This window comes from Nicotiana tomentosiformis, chromosome 9 (assembly GCF_000390325.3).
Source record: "Nicotiana tomentosiformis chromosome 9, ASM39032v3, whole genome shotgun sequence".
NCBI lineage: Eukaryota > Viridiplantae > Streptophyta > Magnoliopsida > Solanales > Solanaceae > Nicotiana > Nicotiana tomentosiformis.
The window spans coordinates 36,586,829-36,608,028 of NC_090820.1; the positions used below are offsets into that span (position 1 = coordinate 36,586,829).

General features: G+C 36.7%; 1 protein-coding gene across 1 annotated transcript; it reads left to right on the forward strand.

Moving 5' to 3' along the window:
- The first annotated feature begins 13,506 nt into the window (after positions 1–13,506).
- LOC108945411 (uncharacterized mitochondrial protein AtMg00810-like) lies at positions 13,507–13,908 on the forward strand. Its single transcript, XM_018771357.1, has 2 exons — positions 13,507–13,615; positions 13,679–13,908. Exons 1-2 carry the CDS (start codon positions 13,507–13,509, stop codon positions 13,906–13,908), a joined length of 339 nt encoding a protein of 112 aa, XP_018626873.1.
- Positions 13,909–21,200: the final 7,292 nt, after the last annotated feature.

A 21,200-nucleotide genomic window follows, 5' to 3' on the forward strand; every position in this document is an offset into this window, starting at 1 on the left:
CAAACTCCACTAGGCGCTATGCCTAGGGTTGATTTTCATATACATATAAAATAAATTACAACAAAGGAGGGGGACATAAACCTTACCTCCGAAATATGATGGATATACACTTGGTCCTCTAAACATGTTGACCAAGTGAATCCTGAAATTTGATGAGCTAGACCTATGTAGATGTACCGATTGACTATTCTTAGGAGATAGACAATGGAGTATACCCAATAAACTTTGTGGAGTGATCCTAGGTCACTTAAACAGAAGAGTAGGGAGTTCATGTTCCATATACAAAAAGACCAACATCTAAAGTAAATGTAGATTTCTCCTACAGAGTAATGCAAAAAATAGTGGAATGTGCTATTAACTATCTTTAACTTGGCTCTGAAATCGAAAGCCAACTTGAAGATAGATATCAAAAGGACCCATGTAACTAGATAGAACTGCTGCCGCTGAATGATATTTTGGACAGAATAGATTGAGCAGATTCCTGCTTCTTTCAACAAGGAAACTTTGGAGCAGGCATGTTTAACTGATGAGCTGTTGCATCCTGTAATCTTCTGCTCCTGTGAAATAATAGGGAAATGCATAATAGCTAGGTTTGGGCCCCTAGGTATGTCATGCTGAGTTCGTGTAGGTGTAGTAGGTTGTTGCTGGTATCTGAAAGTATCAGTTTGAGTAGGAACTTTCTGCTGATGAGTTGAAGAGTAAGATACTGGATGTTGATGGTTAGGTCTTGAGGTCCTGATTATAGGAAGTTGTGTATGTTGGTTGAGAAACTTGATATTTCTCTGAAGGATTCTTCTTGTAGAGTTTGTCTGTTATGACAATTTAGCATAGTTGTTATGACAGATCCAATGTGATTGGTACAGTGGCAAGGGATTGAGCATCTAAGATGCTAATACCACCCTTTTGAAAATGCATCAATTGATTGAATATGTCTCTTGTTCCTACAAAATGCAACAAGCAAGTTAGAGATAAAAGGTTATTGGGTTGTTCAGAGTTCATCATTAGGCAAGTGCAGGCATTGACATCAGTGAGTTGCACGTCTTGTGAGTTGTTGCTCTTTGAACTTTGAGTGAAGTATGTGCCCAGGTTCTTGTGGTTTTTGGGGATATACTTATTTTGGAGGTACCAGCTGTTAGGATGGACTTTAGGGAGCTCGTGGTGGTGCTTATGCTTAGTCTTGTGGATGCTACTAGCTTTAGTCAATTGATGCACCCTCAATAGGATGAGTACTATAAGTACTAATACCACACATTGAGGGTATGCCAATTGTTTAAACTGCAGGTATCTGCAAAAAAGGAAATAATTGTTGGTTGTAACGAGGGGATCATATCCTTTTTGGTGGAGAGGTTGAGCATACTGGAGTTGCTGCCCCAGAACTCTGGTGTTTGGACTGTATGGTCTGCTCCCCGATATTTTAGATGTTTAGCCATATCCATTAGAGTTGGAGGTGGAAGTGTGCTATGACCAAAGCTGAAGTTTGCTTATTTCTTATGTCTGAAGGCTGGGGTGTTAATTTGGTCTAGTCTAATTTGACCTCTGATTTGTTTTGGAAGATCAAGAATATTCTCAAAATGGGAGATTTGAGGGAGATCATGGCTGAGCTTAGACAAAGAATCAATAGAACAATAAGCTTCCCTATGAGAGCATTTGAATTCATGACATTGGGAGCCTAGAGAATCAAATTCTGCAACTACATCTATAAACTCCAAGGGTGCTCATAGTCATGGTTGATCCAATGAACAAGTAATGCAGAGTCAGCTTCTAAGTGCACTTTGAAGTGGCAACTCTTCAAGCACCACTTCATGCCAATAATGTCTGCTTCAATTTCTGCCATGTTATTGGTTCCTTCTCCAAGTGGACTTGCTATGGCATAGATAAATCTCCCAAGATGAACTATAATAATTGCCCCAACACCAATTTTGCCTGTATTGTTAAGGGCGCTGTCATCACTGTTCAGCTTAACAAATCCATCATCGGGTTTATGCCAGGTAACCTGTGATATGCATATTTGATGTTGCATTGATTCAACTGTGGAGTAGAGTTCATTCCAGTGAAGAGGCCAGTGGAAAGAATGATAGGTGGCTCTTAGAAGAAGGTTGATGTCAGAGTTGATGGAGAATAGAACTCTGATCATAGATGAATGCTTGGAACCATATTTAGCACTACATCTATTTTTCCAAAGGTTCCAAAAAATGATGATTGGAAGTGTATCCAGGAGGAGTTTGTGTGCATTATTCTTGCTCTTCTACATCCACCATTTCATCAAAAGTAATCTAAGAGGCACTGCTTGGAAAGGGAAACCAGATGGGCCTGTGAAGTGCATCCATATTGCCTTAGCAAAGTGGCCCATACTGAAAATGTGATCTACTGATTCAGCTTGAGGTCTGATACAACACATACATCTAGTGACAATAGATTGACCAAAGGAGATTACCCTATCATCAGTGGGCAATTTGTTTCTGAGGGCTCTCCAGATGCAAAAGGACCATTTAAAGAGGATTCTCTTGTGCCATGTCATCTTGTTGGTGAAAAGGATTCGTTTCTTCTTTCTAACTATTTCCCATACTGAAGCACAAGTGAATTTACCAGTGGTAGTTGGTGTCTATATAGGTTTATCAGCTGTGTGAGGAGAAAGAAGTATTGGAATCTGAATGATATCAGTAATTTTATTGGCTAGTGCTTGGTTGTGAAGTTTTGAAGATCCCATTTCCCATAATCCCAAAATTGAGAGACAGTGATGTTGTCTGGCTTACCTCCCTCAGTTTTGTAGCTAGCTAAGGGACCTGTTCCCAGCCAATTATCCCACCAAAAACTTGCATTACCTGAGTATAGCCTCCAATTTATGTGTGATTCTGCTTCTTTCTTGTCACACATCATTTTCTTCTAAGTTTGTGAGTTGCGAGAGTGTCATTTCTTTGAAATTAGGTGTCATATTTTGCAATATTTGGCTATTAGGAAGGTGCTCCGCAAGGACTTATTTGTTCTAAAATTCCACCACTGTTTGAGTTCCATTGCCTTACAAACATCAACCACAGTTCTGAAACCAATACCCCCTTCATCTTGTGGATATGGCAATTTCTCCCATGAAGCCCAATGGTGTTTGTTCTTATCCTTCTCCATGCCCTAGAAAAACTTAGCTGCCAGTCTTTCCAGTTGTTTCATGACTGTTTTGGGTGGTGAAACAGCTGATAGTAGGTGAATCAGGAGGGATTGCACCACATATTTGATCAAGGTAGCTCTTCCTACATAAGATAGCATTCTGCTATGCCATCCTCTGATTGTGCTTACTATTTTGGTTATCAATCTATTGAAGTGTAGAATTCTTTTTCTTCTAATGTAGAAGGGGCAACCAAGATATGTTTTTGGTGATTCTTTCCTGGTAAAACCAGTGATTCGAGTAATCCTGGAAACATTGTAGTGGATAACACAGGTGGGAGTCATGAAATGACTCTTTGCCTTATTTATCAACTGGCCAGAACTACTCTCATAATCCCATATAGTTCTCATAATCTTCTGTAGAGAAACCCTGTTGCCTAATGTGAAAATGATAATATCATCTGCAAAGCTCAAATGGTTGACTTGAGGACCCTTTCGTTCCATGTAAAAACCATTGAAGAACTGATCATTGTTGAGAATGTTGAGCGTTCTGGAGAGAATTTCTACCCCAATGATGAAGAGGAATGGTGCCAAGGGATCTCCCTGTTTTAGACCCTTAGTGGATTTGAAGAAGCCATATCTGATTCCATTTACCACTACAGAGTATCATTTATTGAACATGGTTCTCCAGATCATGTCGATAATCATCTCGTTGGACCCCATTCTTCTAAGAATTATGCATGTAAAACTCCAAGACACTGTCATAGGCCTTTGCCATATTAAGCTTGATAACAACATTTGCCCCATGTTAGGTTTTTTAATGCCTTGGGCAATCTCCTGAACCAACATGATATTTTCAGAGATTTTTCTTCCTTTAACAAAACCAGACTAGTTGGCAGAGATGATGTTTGGTAGAATTAGTGCAATCCTGGAACAGATTAGCTTGGAAATGATCTTGTTGATGAAGTTGCTTAGGCTAATAGGTCTAAATTAAGTGAAGGAGATAGGAAATTTAACCTTTGGAAGAAGAACCAAGCAGGCATTTGTCATATATCTAGGCATATCACTTCCTCCAAAGAAGTCAAGAACCACATTGAGTAAGTCATTTTTGATAACACCCCATCATGTTTGGTAGAATTTACCATTCATTCGATCTGGTCCAGCTGCACTATTTGAGTTCATGGAGAAAACAAATTCCTTTAGTTCACTTAAAGTAGGATCCTTGGTTATATTTGTGTTATCTTCTGGAGTGATCATAGTAGGGATGCAATAGAGAAGATCTTTTCTAATGTGGCTCCCTTGTTCAGTAAAAAGATCTTCAAAATAATTACAAGCAACTTCCCCTATTGCTTCATCACCCTGGATCCAATCCCCATTTTCATCCTTGATTTTGTGAATATAAAGCTTCTTCTTCTACTCCTTATCAAACTATGAAAATATTTGGAATTGGCATCACCATCCTTGAACCATTGCAACTGAGTTTTTTTTTCGAGAACGTCTTCTTCTAGTTTCAAGTGTTTGGTGTATTGAGCCTGTAGGTCATGCAGATTCTGTCTGTCCCCAGGATTATTGGATACTGCCCATTTTTTTTTGCTTCTTTGACCTGTTATTCAAAATCTTTGGGTTTCTAAAAGATGTCACCATATTGTTGTCTGGACCATTTGCTCAAAGCACTAGAAAGAGCCTTGAGTTTTTTATGAAAGATCCACATAGCACTTCCATTGATAGGACCATTCTAAACTTCCTGAACTAGAGGCATAAAGGATTCATCCTTCACCCAACAGTTAAGGAATCTAAAGTATTCTTGATTGAGGTTTGTCTCAGATTCATCTCCATCAGAAGAGGAGAATAGTCTGAGCCAGTTGAAGCCAAGTGAGTGATGGTAGTTGCAGGAAAGGAGCTTAGCCAATTGTCACTAACTAGACCTCTGTCCAATCTTTTTCATATAATAGAGCATGGACCCCTTCCATTAGACCAAGTGTATCTAGGTCCATAGAAGCCCAAGTCAGTCAGACAACTGTCCTCAATCATGCTTAGAAAGCCAATGCTTTTGTTCATCTGGTAGGGAATTTCCCCAATTGAAGCAATTACATTAAAGTCCCCAATTACACACCAAGGAATATTGCATATGGTAGACCTATGTCTCAAATTCTCACAGAGTGGAGCTCTCAATGCTGGTTTGAATTTGGCATACACAACTGTAAGATGAATAATTTCACCAAGTTCAACATGCTTCAGTTCAATGGTTATATGTTGTTCATCCTGATCTAGAAGAGTGCCAGTAAAGTCTTGATCCCAGAAGAGCCAAATTTTGTTATTGATATTGGCAGCAGCTTGGTTCATAGAGAGCTGAATTCTGAAGTAATCAAGGTAGAAATCAAAGTAAGGGTTGTCCCGGAATGGTTCCAACAAAGCAAAGAATGAAAGTTTATAATCTATTTTGAGTGTTTTGAGTCTCTCAATAGCTCCAGAGGTTCTGATACTTCTAACATTCCAAGTGATTGTACTAAAAATTTAGGAATGGTGGGGATTCTTGATTTTGGTGGATTATTACTGCTTGATGGAGCTTTGCTTCTGGTAAGTCTGGGTGAAGGTCTCATTTTAGGGGGTTTCTCATGAGAAAATGTGAAACTGTCCTGTTTAGAAGCACCATTAACTGATGTCGATAGGAGATCACAATGTTGATCTTCATCAAAACCATCACTGAACCCATCATCCTCTTCTGAATCCCTAGTTAACTCATCCTCATATTGTATAGGCTTATATTCATCATCAACCTGATCTGAAGGATGTCTGTCAAAAGAGAGTGTCGGAGCAGATTGATTCTCTGGGTTTGTGCTTGGGAGCTTATCTTTGTCAGAGTGTGCCACTGCCATGTGAATGTCATATCCATTAAAAATTGACAAATATCCTCTTGGTTTGGAGGATGCCTTGTCATTGGGGTGGTGTTTGAGAATAGTTCTCAGGAACCTTGTCATGAAGTTCCTCTGAATGTTCAACTATACTGATACCTATATTTTTCCTTTGAAGAGCTCTTCTCTTTTTCTGACTTGGTTTATTTTTCTGTCTTGTATGTTGAATAAGAGCATCAGGAATAACATGACCTTTGCCTTTGTCCATTCTTTTTACTGCAAGTTGTTCTACCTCGTAGCGATCATCAACAGGACCCTGAGTTGTATCTGGTTGAGTACCAATGACAACCGAGTTTCTAGAGTCATTTCTATAATCAATCAAAGGTGCTAAAGCACACTCATGCAAAGCATGAGGAAAACCCTCACTTTTGGATCCCCATCCTGTATGGTTAAGGTTATCTCCTGACCATTCTCCTTTCCTCTATTAACTTCAACATTACTAACAACATTAACAAGGGAAAGGGAAGAGGGAGGATTCTGAGCCATAGAATCAACATCATTCTCCATTGCAACTGGAAGATTCATAGAGGTATGGGTTATGATATTTATTTTAGCCTTCTATTGTTTGGAGTTCTCAATTACCTGAGAGTGCTTATTTGAGTGCATCAGTTGGTGGTGATCTAAGGTGAATCGTGTATTTACAACTTCATGGTAAGCCAATAAAAGAATATAAATTCTCATCAATGATTAATAGTCCGCCAAATATCTAGCTAATGAAGTTCGGTTCAACATAATCTTTAACCAAACTCTTATTAATTCAAGCAATTCAAACTAGAAAACTGAGTTCAATTAGCGCAAGTAATAGCATAAATAAGGCCTGCGTCTACCCGGATATAAAATAAACTTTAGCTACGCACAGACTCACATCACTTTGTGCGTACGTAGCACCCACAATTACTAGCACATAACAATTTAAAAACATATGGGGTAGTTTCCCTCTCACAAAATTAGACATGAGACTTACCTCGCTCCGAAATGGCAATAACCGGCTCCAATCCCTTTTAACTCCTCAATTCAAAGCCAAACGATCCAAAACTAGTCAAACAACATGCAAACCAATAAAAATAGACTCCAACACCCATAATTAATTAATTTATAATAATTCTCAACTCCGCCTGAAAAGTCAATAAAGTTAACCCTCGGACCCACGTGCCCGGATTCCTAAAATTTTCTAAGATAAATTTTACCCATAATGCCATGAACTAAAATATATAATTTATCCCTGATTATATGTCTGATTTTGTGATCAAAATCCAAAAATACTAAATTTTAGGTTTTCTTCCAAATCCCACGATTTCTATAAAAATTCATGTTTAAATCCATATGTAACTCAGGTATTTAACTTACAACAAGTGGGAATAACTTACCTCATAATAGATAATGAAATCCTCCCCTCCAAGAGCTCCAAAAATCGCCCAACCAATTGAAAATGTGAGAGAAATGGGCTAAGTCCCGAAATAAAAGCTCACTGCCCAGGCCTTTCCTCTTCGCGATTGCAGAAGCATCTTTGCGATCACGAAGGCCAAAATACTGCTACCCAAAAATTAATCTACACATTCGCGACCTCTACGTCGCATTCGCGAAGCCTTCTGACCCCTGCCCTTTGCATTCTCGGGCCACATGCCGCGTTCGTGAAGGATTAACGCCTGCCATGCCCCATCTCCCCTTCCTTCTTTATGTTCTCGTTCACGGCCTCCAAGTCGCATTCGCGTTCGTAACCTCCAAGTCACGTTCGCGTAGGTCACCTCAGCCTCTTCTTAGCGTTCGTGACCCCTGTGTCGCTTTCGCGATGAGCAAATCCTAGCATCCCAAAAATTCTTATTCGCGAACGCGTGAGACCCATTGTGTTCGCGAAGAACAAAACCAGACACGGGCACCAGCAATTGCAAAACAAGGAAAAATGATCCTAAACCACTCCAAATCACACCCCATGCCCCCGGGACCGTATCCAATCACACAAACCAGTCCCAATTCGAAATGCCACGAATAACATAGAAATCACGAATCGACGACCAAAATCCTTCTTTCAACTTTCAAACACTCAAACTTAGACGAACGTGCCTGAACTATATTTAAACATTAAGTAATGATACCAAACTCTACATATAAGTCACAAATCATAAAACAAACCTATTCTAAGGCTCAAAACTCCAAACGGACATCGATAACACCAAAATCTACTTCAAATCAAACTTAGAAAATTCTTAAGCTTTCAAAATGTCAACTTCCCATAATAAGCGTCGAAATACTCCCGGACCACCCAACACTCAACCCGAATGTACGCCTAAGTTCGAAATCATCGTATGAACCTATTGGAACCTTCAAATCCGAATTCCGATACCGTTTACTTAAAAGTCAAACCTTGGTCAACTCTTTCAACTTAAAGCTTCTGAATTGAGAATTTTCCATCCGAATCAACTCCGAACTTCCTGAAATTCAATTTTAACCACATGTACAAGTCATAAAATATGAAGTAAAGCTACTCGAGGTATCAAACCACTGAACGGTACGCTAGAGATCGAAACGACCGGTCGGGTTGTTACAGGTCCAACATTCTTTTGTTTCCTTCTGGTTGTTTTCTTTCGTTGCTTCTAAAACCTAGTTGCTTTAAATGGGCAAGCAAAACCAACTAGTTGGGTCAAAGTGTTTCAATGCAAATATAATATTATTAACAGCCCCTTAAGTTATTCAAGAAGTTCTAACAAAGTCTTGTATTGTTATTTGTCTCAATCAAGTAATTATAATCCTACTTTGGTTCCTAGAAGTCCTTCCATTATTTAAAGTAGAACAACACGCAGATACTGAGACAAGATATGAATTTTATGGGTTTTAGTTTCTAGTTATTTATAAGCTATTGCGTCATATATTAGTAATAATTTGTACAAATTTAATAATGTTTTTAAAATAAATTTAATATTTAGAGCAAAATTACTGAATTCGGTCATACTCTTAGGGTACACACTAGCTCTGCCTCATGTATGTGAGAATGATTTCATGAGCATCTAGGTCATTCCCGTTCTAACGCAATATTTGGACAAAGAAAAATCTACGTTTTTGTCGATGCTAAAATTCAGTAGTTAGATGAATAGGTATTGACATTGTTGAGGAGAAAGGAGTGACTTGAGTATGAGGGTAATTTATTCTATTTATGTATGATCGATTAGTTAGTTAGTTAGTGGTTAATGAGGTACTTGATTAGTTAGTTAGTTACACACGTGTGACTTAACAAGTAATATAACTAACTAACTAATCAAGCACCTCATTAACCACACACACACACACACACACTGTCTGTGTGTGTTGTGTGTAGGTGTGTACGAGTTGTGTAATGAGAATGGGAATATAATTTCTCTGTTCCATTCATTTTATCCTCTCTCGGATAACTTCCCTCTTCTTCCCTTCTTCCTTCCTTCTCTTCTCCCTCATAGCTAGGGTTTATGCTGGTGCTTAATCACCAAAATTTAGCATAGTATCAGAGCATCGAGCTATTAATTGAAGCTCAGAAATCGATCCTCGTCTTATTCTCACTCTATCCTCTGCTCTATTTTCTGAATTGTGACCTCAATTTTTTGGTTAAAAACTCATGAAAATGCAACTGTTACTGCTGAAAATGTATCACATGCATCATCAGATAATGAATTTGAGGAAGGAGTTACAATAGCAGTCACTCATCCTTTGTACTTAGCTCCCAGCGATACAGGTAGAATCTCCTTGATCTCGTTTTAGTTAACTGGCACCGATAATTACTCTCTATGGTATCGATCTATGTGAATTTCACTACTTGGCTGCAATAAGCTTGGGATTATTGATGGCAGGCGGCCAAATGAGCAATTCCGTGAGAAGTACTGGTATCAATGGGAAAGGTGCAATGTAATTGTGTTGTCTTGGTTGATGAATTCAGTGGATCCGACCTTAATTAGTGGCATTGCATATGATACTAGTGCTCAAATAGTGTGGATGGATATGCACGAACGATTTGATTAAGGTGGGAACAAAGAAATTGCCACCTTGAATCAAGGTACTGCATCTGTCTTTGTTTATTACTCAAAGCTCAAAGATCTATGGGATAAGTCTAAGCTTGTAGTACCTACTCCTGATTGTGACTGTGGCAAGAAAAAAGAGTTCATTGTGCATCTACAAAAACAGAAGGTGTACCAATTCCTGATGGGATTAAATGACTCTTACTTACAAGCTCGTAGTCAAATTCTTATGATGAAATCCCTACCTATAGTGAATCAAGCTTATGCTATGCTCATGAGTGATGAGAGTCAAAGAGCTGTAGTTGTTTCTGCTGGAGTGTTAGGATCTTCTCCTACTGTAAACACAAATGCATATGACTCCACTACATTGTATAGTGCTAAGCCTAATTTCAATCAAAAGTTTATGAAAAATTACAATGTTCAGTGTGAGTTTTGTAAAATGAAAGGTCACAGTAAGAAAAACTGCTACAAAATAATAAGGTATCCGCTAGACTATAAGTTCAAAAAGAAAGGGGGATCTGGTGCTTACAATATAATGGTAGAACCTAGCCATGCTGTGCCTTTGTATACTAATCATGTCTCTAAAAACATGTCAATGAAACCTATGCCAATGCAATCTATGCCTGTGTACCATGGCCATCAGTATAATATGAGCCAAGTTGCTGAAGGCTTGCAGGGTCAAGGAAACTCTGGCACTCAGACTCAAGCATGTTCTTCCTCCTAACAGCCTCAGGGATCAGCAAGTACTTTTTGACAAGGGAATGTCCCTTCACCAAGGAACAATATGATCAGATAATGCTGATTTTGAACAATAGCCCAACTCCTCCTACTCACGAAAATGCAACAGGTACTGATACTGCTCTTTTAGGATCCATTAGCTCATAGGAATGGATCATTGATACAAATTCCACTAACCATATTGTGTCAGATGTTAATTTACTATCCAAAACTTCCCTAATTACACCTTTTAAGCCTAGAAGAGTTCTATTACCTAATGGAGATGTTACTCAAGTTACTCATATTGGAGATAGTCATATTTCAGGAAAAGAAATACTATTAAAGAAGTGCTCTATGTACCTCAGATCAAATTCAACTTGTTATTAGTCTCCAAAGTGACAAGAGACCTAAAATAGTTTTCTTCCTTTTATCTTGATTTCTGTGTATTTCAGGATCTCTTCAACGGCAAGGTTAGGGAGATTGGTAGGTAAAGAGATGGTATGTATTTCATGTAGAAGCATGGTGCCACGAAGCTTACTACAGTCTCTTAGCTGCTGTTGGAATAAAGTCAAGAAATATTAACTCTCATATTGATATTACTCTATGGCATAAACGATTAGGACATGTCTCTAGTATGATTCTTAAAAAACTGTTTCCTGCTAAACTAGCAAGTATTATTGACACTATAAATAAATACAGTGTATGTCTATGTACTAAGCAAACCAGGTTACCATTCCCCACTAGTTATATTAAGAGCACTGATGCATTTGATCTAATTCACGTGGATGTTTGGGGCCCTTACAAATATGCAACCTTTGATAGTAACAAGTATGTTTTGACAATTATTGATGACTTCACCAGAATGACTTGGTTATTTCTTTTGAAACTAAAGTTTGATGTATGCGTTATACTTGCACAATTTATTGTGTTTGTTCAAACCCAGTTTCACAAAACTATGAAGGCAATTGGAACTGACAATGGATCTGAGTTTGTTAACTCTTTTTGTAACACATTTTACAAAAATATGGCATTATCCATCAGAAGACCTGTGCTTATATTCCTCAGCAAAATGGAGTTGCTGAGAGAAAACACAGGCACATACTGGAGGTAACTAGAGCCTTAAGATTTCAGGATAACCTATTAAGTACTGGGGTCATTGCTTTCTTGCAGTTGTATATATTATCAATAGGATGCCATCTGTTGTCCTCAACGACATGTCTCATTTTGAACTGTTGTATGGTAGAGCACCTACTCTAGAGTATCTGAGAGTTCTTGGCTATTTGTGTTATACCAAACAAGTTCAAGAAACATACAAACTCCTTCCCAGAGCTAAGCCAACTGTTCTTATGGGTTTTTCTGATACTTAAAAGGGCTATGTACTGCTGGATCTGGACACTCATTGTTTTTTCATCAACAAGGATGTCTCCTTCAGGGAAGATGTCTTTTCTTTTAAAGAATCTCTGTTCTCAGTACCACATGTGTTCTTGCCTACTAGATCATCTACTTATGATGAAGAACACACCTCATTTCATCCTCCTGCCTTCACTCATGTCAACTATATCCATGCAGCTAGTAACTCAAGGCAGGACTCCTCACTACAGCATCTTGCATCAGAAGTGTTGCAATCTTCTTTGCCTTCTCAGGATCAGAACTCCACTGGTCTAAGAAGATCCTTAAGAACCAAATAGGCTCCTATTTGGATGAAAGAATTTGTCTCTATGCCACGACACAAGTCTGTGCGTTACTCTATTACCAATCATGTATCATATGCTGGGCTCTCTCAAGCATCAAGCTTATCTAGCTGTTTTCTCTACTATAATGAAACCTACTTCCTTTGAAGATGCTGGTAAAGATTCTAGATGGGTAGATGCTATGCAGGATGAGATTGCTACCTTAGAATCTAATCATACTTGTGATGTGGTCTCCTTACTTGATAGCAAAGTTCATATTGGCTGCAAGTAGATCTACAAAGTAAAGTACAAAGCCTCAAGAGAAGTAGAAATGTTCAAGGCCAGGCTTGTGGCCAAGGGTTATAGCCAACAAGGGTATTACTTATCATGAGACATTTAGTCCAGTAGTTAAAATGGTTACAGTCAGAACAATTCTGGTTGTTTATGCATTTGAGAATTGGCACATTTATCAGATGTATATGTACAATACTTTTCTCTAATGGGACTTACATTATGAGATCTATATGACTCAACCACAAGGCTTTTAGAGTCATGGGGAGATCAGACCAATATGCAGACTCTTGAAATCCTTGTATGAACTTAAACAGGCATCAAGATAATGGAATGCTAACCTATCTGAAGCATTGGTGCACTTGGGCTTTATGCAGAGTCAACATGATCACTCCTTGTTTGTAAGAGGGACATGCAAGAACACTATAATCATTTTGGTCTATGTGGATGACATGCTTCTCATTTTCGTCTATGTGGATGACATGCTTCTCACTGGATCTGACTTGACACTAATATGTGAAGTCAAAGCTAAGCTCCACCTGGCTTTTAAGATGAAGGACTTAGGAGATTTAAAACATTTCCTTGGCATTGCGTTTGCTAGATCATAGCAAGATATTCTAATGCATCAAAGGAAATACACACTAGAGCTCATTTATGAACTTGGACTGGGAGTTGCAAGCCTGCAGCCACACCTATTGAAGCCAATGTCAAGCTGACTACTAAGGAATATGATGAACACACTGCATCCCTAGTGTCACAGAAGATGAAATCTTGGCATACCACAGTAAGTACCAAAATCTACTAGGAAAGCTACTCTACTTGACTGTCACAAGATCAGATATGGCTTTTAGTGTTCAGAAACTAAGTCAATTTATGCAGAAACCAAAGAGTTCCCATATGGAAGTTGCACAAAGAGTAGTCAGATATGTGAAGGGGAAGCTTGGACAAGGCATACTACTATCTAACAAGAAGAGGAACGTTATCACAACATATTGTGATGCTGACTGAGCAGCCTGCCCTCTCACTAGAAAATCAGTAGCTGGCTTCTTTATCAAGTACGATGACTCCTTAGTGTTCTGGAAGTCAAAGAAGCAAAATATTATCTCCGGGAGCCCTGTAGAATCAGAGTACAAAAGCATTGCATCAACTGAGACAGAGTTGATTTGGATACTTGGTTTGTTCAAGGATATTGGGGTAGCAGTTGATCTTTCTGTGAACATTCACACAGATAGTAACACATAAATTCAAATAGCTGCCAATCCAGTGTTCCATGAACCCACAAAACACATTAAGATATATTGTCATTTTAAAAGAGAGAAGATACATAATGGGCCGGTGAAGACAGAATATGTGGAAATTAAGAAGCAGCTAGCAAACATTCTAACCAAGGGCTTAACCAGAATACAACATGATTATCTGATGTCCAAGCTATGGGTGCTTGATGTCTTCATACCACCTACCTTGAGAGGGGTGTCGAGGTGAAATGAGTGTATGAGGGTAGTTTAGTATATTTATGTATGATCGATTAGTTAGCTAGTTAGTGGTTAATGAGGTACTTGATTAGTTAGTTAGTTACATTAATTGTTAAGTCACACGTGTGTGTTATATACATAAATAACACACGTGTGTGTTATATATATAAAGTGTAAGAGATGTGTAATGAGAATGGAGATACGATTTCACTGTTCCATTAATTTTCTCCTCTCTCATATAACTCCCCTCTTCTTCCCTTCTTCCTTCCTTCTCTTCTCCCTCATAGTTAGGGTTTCTGCTGGTGCTTAATCACTAAACTTTAGCAGACAACATGAATACAGATTACATAAAAATAAATTAAAGAATACGATCGATGGACAAATGATAAAAAGAAAATAGTAAATAATTCTAATTCGGTGGTGCATCCTGGACTCAAGGGCGAAGCTAGAATGTAAGCTACGGGTTCCGTTGAACCTAGTAACTTTAATACAAATTCTATATTTATTTTGAGAAATTTATTTAATAAAATATACATAATTAAATTTAGAACATAATTACTTACACCGGATGTCACTATCCTAAAGTTTAGAACCCATAAAATTCAAATCGTGCCCGGACTTGGAGAACTACAATGGTGCATCGAAACAGTAAGTCTAAGAGAAAGAACTAAACTAGTTTGAACAATATGAGTAATGAGAAATAAAATACTTAAGGAGAACTTTAAACGATTTCAAAGTTAATTAGAAGAGTTATTTAATTTAATTGATTTTTCCTTTTAACTTTATTGGTTTGTAGATGAAGGTGACTGCTAAATTCATTCATAAAATGGCGAGCTATGCTTCTACTATATTTTAGTGTCCAATCGCGAATTTGGGGAGAAGTGCACAAATAACATATCTAGAAATGACATTGTCTAGCCACTCTAAAGAGCTACTATTCAGTAATTAGTCAATATATCTAAATATCCTGGATTGTCGTAAAATTAAAAAATTTAGTTCAAATTTTCAGGACAAAATAAACACGGCCTAATTCCTAAATAGCAGTACTAAGAAGGGTTGTTAATATACATACTCCACAAATAGCCTATTTTAAGGGACTACTTAAGATATACATAGTTTTAACAATTATTTAAAGCTTATCCAACCCGTAGTAAATTATTAATAATGGGACAAAATACCCTTAAATTAAACAAACACCACTCTCCATTGTTGTTGCAGTAGTTTATAAATTGTTTAATCTTTTGTTTTTCTTCATTCTCGCGCCAAAGAATTTTTTCCATTGATAACAAAATATTTTTCCAATCAAAATGAAATTCACAACAAAATTTTTGGATAGTTGATTTTTCTTTCTAATTTTGATACTAACCCATCAAGAGAATATAGTTTAATCATAGTTTAATCAAAATAAATTTTGGCCCCTGAATCTGAAAGATGACAGATGTCATTAAATTAGACGTGCACGGATGAAAATTGAGAGATACTGTACGGGAGTTGAGCCAAATCCCTCCATCACCACCACTGAAAATTCCCATCAATTCCCCTTATCACAAGAACAACTATCTTCTCCAATTCCAGCAAATCACCAACGACACCAACGCCGCTATGCTTTACCCATTTCATTTGGCAGCTTCAAGCAAATTTGGGTTCAAAATGATAAATTTTAGCAACAAAGATGTTCCCAATAGCTACATATACATATCCCAGTAGGATTCAACATTTCAGATAATATATCAAACACATTTAAAAAAAGTGTCTCTTGACGATGAATAATCCATTCTCTCTTGAATAATACCATTTCTTTTCTTTCAAATATTTAAAATAAATTTAATTCTCGAAAAATACGATTAATATTTGAGATCGAAAAGAGTATTGTGTAATATGGCCATTATTTTGTCAAATGGAGTCCATCTCACATAAGCGTAAGTATCTTTGCAAAGTGTAGACTTTGTTGGCAATATTCTTTGGGACCCAAAAATATTGCATTGTGTGTTGGACATCATTTGCACAAGTTGTATCTCTTCTTTTATACCTAAGAGGTCAAGACTTTTTTGCCTATAAAAGGGAAGGCCATTAGTTCATTTTAGACACACCAATAAGACTTGTCTTCAATTCTTGTTTCTTCCTTTCTTCCTTTATTAAGAGTGTTTTGTATCAGAGTTAAGTGTTGGGAAGCACTTGTGTGAACCCTGTCTTTGGAGTGATCTTGTGAGGTTATTCTCTTAGGGTATTTGGGATTAATTAGAGTGTTTACTCTAATTTTGTACTCTCTTTTGTACTCTTATTGTTATAGTAAATTGCTCATCTCTGCTTGTGGACGTAGGTCACTTTGACCGAACCACGTTAAATTTGTGTCTTCTTTATCTACTTTAATTATCATTGTTATCAACTTCCGTTGTCTTTGTTATTGTCATTATACAGTTATTTGGCTATATTCCGCACTACCCGGGTTCCCGATCCTAACAAATTGGTATCAGAACCGGATCTAACCGGATTAGTTTCAATAGCCAAAATAACTCTAACAAAGACCTATGTTGAGAAATTTGACCGAAGTACAAATTTCGGAATGTGGCAATTAAAGATGGAAGCTATCCTAATTCTGGATGGCTTAGACTTGGCGTTGCAAGGAAAGGAGAAGAAGCCGGATAAAATGACGGACGAGGAGTTTGCCATCATAGACAAAAAGACAAAAGCATGTATTATTTTAAATCTCTCAAATGAGGTTTTACGTGAAGTTTCTGTAGAAACCACAGCTAAAAGCATGTGGAAAAAATTGAAAACCTTATATATGAAGAGGACGGTAGAAAATAGACTTTACCTGAAGCAGAAACTTTATACAATTTGTATGGGTGATGGTACCTCTATTCTCTCTCATCTTGACACTTTTGATTCCATTCTTATGGATTTAAGTAATATAGATGCTGAAATTAAAGATGGGGATCAAGCCGTGTTACTGCTTTGTTCTCTACCCCTATCTTTTAAGCATATAAGAGATACTATGCTTTATGCAAAGGATAATATCTCTTATAAGGATATTAAATCTATCTTAAAATCAAAAGAATAAATAGATAGTGATATTACTGGGGAAGCTAGTGTAGCAACTGATGAGATTGAGGGAACTATATTTTTAGCAACTGAAACTAGTTTCAGATTAGACAATGAGTGGATTTTAGATTCCGGTTATTCATATCATATGTGTCCTAGCAGGGACTTGTTTTCTACATATGATTCAGTTGCAGGTGGAGTTGTCCAATTGGGTAACAATGTTACTTGTAACGTTATTGGTAAAGGTACAATTCGGGTCAGAATGCACGATGATGTGGTGAGAACTCTCACCAATGTTAGATATGTTCCTGAGTTGAAGAAAAATCTCATCTCTCTAGGCACTTTAGAATCCCTTGGGTGCAAATTCACTGGTGAAGGTGGAGTTCTGAAAATTTTTCAAGGTACTCTTTTGATCATGAAAGCACACAGATCTGGTTCATTGTATACTTTATTGGGATCCACTGTTATAGGCCGTACTACAATTTTGGTATCAGACAATTTGTCTGATTTTGATGGCATTAAATTTTGACATATGCCCATTGAGGCTTTTGCGGAGAAGGTGGAGCAAATTTACTATATCATCCAAAATTAGGCCAATGTGCAGATTTGTAATATGGCCATTATTTTGTCAAATGGAGTCCATCTCACATAAGCATAAGCATCTTTGCAAAGTGTAGACTTTGTTGGCAATATTCTTTGGGACCCAAAAATATTGCATTGTGTGTTGGACATCATTTGCACAAGTTGTATCTCTTCTTTTATACCTAAGAGGTCAAGACTTTTTTGCCTATAAAAGGGAAGGCCATTAGTTCATTTTAGACACACCAACAAGACTTGTCTTCAATTCTTGTTTCTTCCTTTCTTCCTTTATTAAGAGTGTTTTGTATGAGAGTTAAGTGTTGGGAAGCACTTGTGTGAACCCTTTCTTTGGAGTGATCTTGTGAGGTTATTCTCTTAGGGTATTTGGGATTAATTAGAGTGTTTACTCTAATTTTGTACTCTATTTTGTACTTTTATTGTTATAGTAAATTACTCATCTCCGCTTGTGGACGTAGGTCACTTTGACCGAACCACGTTAAATTTGTGTCTTCTTTAAATACTTTAATTGTCGTTGTTATCAACTTTCATTGTCTTTGTTATTGTTATTATACCGTTGTTTGGCTATATTCCGTACTACCCGGGTTCCCGATCCTAACATATTGGTTTGTCTTGACACATGTCCAAGTTCCCGGCAAGATAATCTAGTCTAGAAAAGTAACGAAAAAGAAGAAAGTAAAAATGTTGTCAATCATTAAAACATGGCTTAGGAACTGTGTTTGAAATCAAATGGGTAGAACTACCCATACTAATTAAAAAAGTGAAATCCAATCATCATATTTTAATCTAAATAAACCAAAGTAAATGCAACACGTACCCCCACCAATCTTTTTAGTTGCAAAAAGGTGACATTTAGAGCTTTCTTTTGTGCTTAAACGCATGCCAAGCTCTTTCAATGAAAGACTAACACGTGTTAACCAAAAATTAACCACTAATTAAAAATAATTAATTTCTTGTTTAGTCATTAAAATTGTTACTGAAAGGCAATTTCATTTCCACTATCATATCCACATGTTAGATTCAAATTGGTATATATTAATTTCGACAAGCTATACCCTACCCCACCTCATTCACAGTGAAAATTTATTTTTTCTTGATTAATTAGTCAATTGTTATGTTTATTTAAGTTTAATTTAAAGCTAATGAAGTGACTCCATAAACTTAAGTGTTTCCTTTGTTTTGATAGCTTCAGCAGGAATGCTAAGGATTTGAGTGCAGAATAGACAAGAGGTTCTTCATTTTTGTTCCATTTGTAAGTTTCTTGTTTCCATTTATAGTTACGTACTATATGTCATACTTCTTTGAAGGTGTTAGTATAAGTTAACAAAATTACCTTTTTAAAGTCATTTTCTCCTCCTTTCCCCTATATTTCATGCTATCTGTATAGTATTAGGGCTATTTCATATGATAATAAAACTGCTAGCTACTAGCTAGGCTAGAAGCTTTCTTATTATGCTTATTTTTTTTCCCTTCCGAATTGGAGGTATAGTTGGAATTTTTTTTCGTTTTTACATAAGTAGCAGAGAATTAGACAATTTTCAATTGAATAAAACAACAAAAAAAGGTTACTGTATTAAAGTTCAAACTCGTGATAATGTGATTATCTGCGTACAAGGACAGCTTGACAGGGTTGGAAGCAAAAAGAGTGAGAGATACTATATGAGTATAAAATTACGATACGTAAGAAGAGTCATAATTTAGATCAAATGTTGAATCGTACTTACTTCTTTGACTTTATTATGTTTCCTTGAGTTCAAAACTAAGCATAGGGGATTTTGGTGAGAATAAAATAAGGTTAGAAAGGACGTAAAACTTAATTTTAATAGAGACTACGATTATTCTTCAAACATTAATTATTACTATTTCATTTGCTAAACAAATGATCATTATAATGTCTTTAACATGCTTATTACTTGAAAAGACGAAGTGTTTTATGATAAAACATCTTATCATAATGATTGTAACGACGTGATTCATTAACATATACGAGCAAAAAAAAATTTATTAAAAATATTAATAGCGATTATATATATATTTTTTTATAAAGGAAAACCATTTCCTTTAAAGTGGTTATGAAAGATAAAATTAATATTGACCCATCGGTACTTTACCTAAATACCTGTTTGACTCGCACAAAAGAAAATAATTTTTTAGTCTTAGAATATTTGTGTAGGTTCTCCTCACGACATCAAGTCTAGAAGTTTTTCAAGATGGGTGAAATATTACTTAAAAAGTCACCGATAATTTGAAGGATTTTTATAGAATTTTTAAAACCTACTGGAGACTTGCAAAATCGAACAATTCCCGTTTTGAAGCATCGTCAAGAGAGAATGGATTATTCAATTGTCCGCTGCTCATATGTTTTCTACGGGGCAACATGCATCGGCTACTATAGTAGAAATGACACCAGGTAGCCACTCTAAAGGGTTACTATTTAGAATTAGTCAGTGTGTCCTGAATTTTAGTTTTTTAGTATAATATTTTGGGACAAAAGTTGTCCTGAATTGTCCAAATGTTAAGATTTTTAATTCAAACTTTTAGGACAAAATAAATACAGGCTAATCCCCAAATAAAAGCTCTAACAGGGACTATTTTCGCATTTCCCCCGCTGCTATATGTAAGGCCCATAATGCATATTGCGTTGTTATGCTTTTGGAATTTTAAGAGCCCACTCCTCCTTTGGTCTATTATGGGCCTTGGAGAGTGGAAATGACACCAGGTAGCCATTTTTAAGCATGTTATTTAAAATATATCCACAGTTTACAATATATGTAAAAATTAGGTAATTTCGCTCAAACTTCAGGACACGGCATCCTAGAGTTTAAACCTTAAAGTTCAAACTTCAGGACATCGTGTCCTAAAGTTCAAAAATTGTGTCAAGAAGTTCGAATCTTATGTCCTAAATTTTAAATTAGTAGTTTAGAAATTCAGGACACTTAAGTCTTGAATTTCAAATTAGCAGCTCAAAAATTCGAGTGTCCTGAATTTTCAAATACAGGATACTTAGTTTTGAAGTTTAGGTGAATTGACTAATTTTTTAATACATTATAAATTATTGATATATTTTAAATAGCGGGCTTAAAAGTGACTATTGATGCACTTCACCCCTTGCAATAGTAGCTAATACATTTGGATTTGGGACCTCATTATGGGTGGATCTAGGGAAAAAATCGCGAATAGCCATTTCTCAGTTATTGTAATTTAAAAATAGCTATTGTCCTAAGTTAAATATGACAAGTGAAATTTCAGGATAATGATTATTTTTTACTTGTGGAAATTTAAAACTTCAAGACATAGCTATTTTTCAGAGACATAACCGAAAAGTGGTTACCAGACGCTATTTCTATGTGAATTCCCACTTTGTTAGAAGGCGAATGCTTATAGCAGACAGTGCAGTGATCGAAAAGTCATAATTTAATTCAC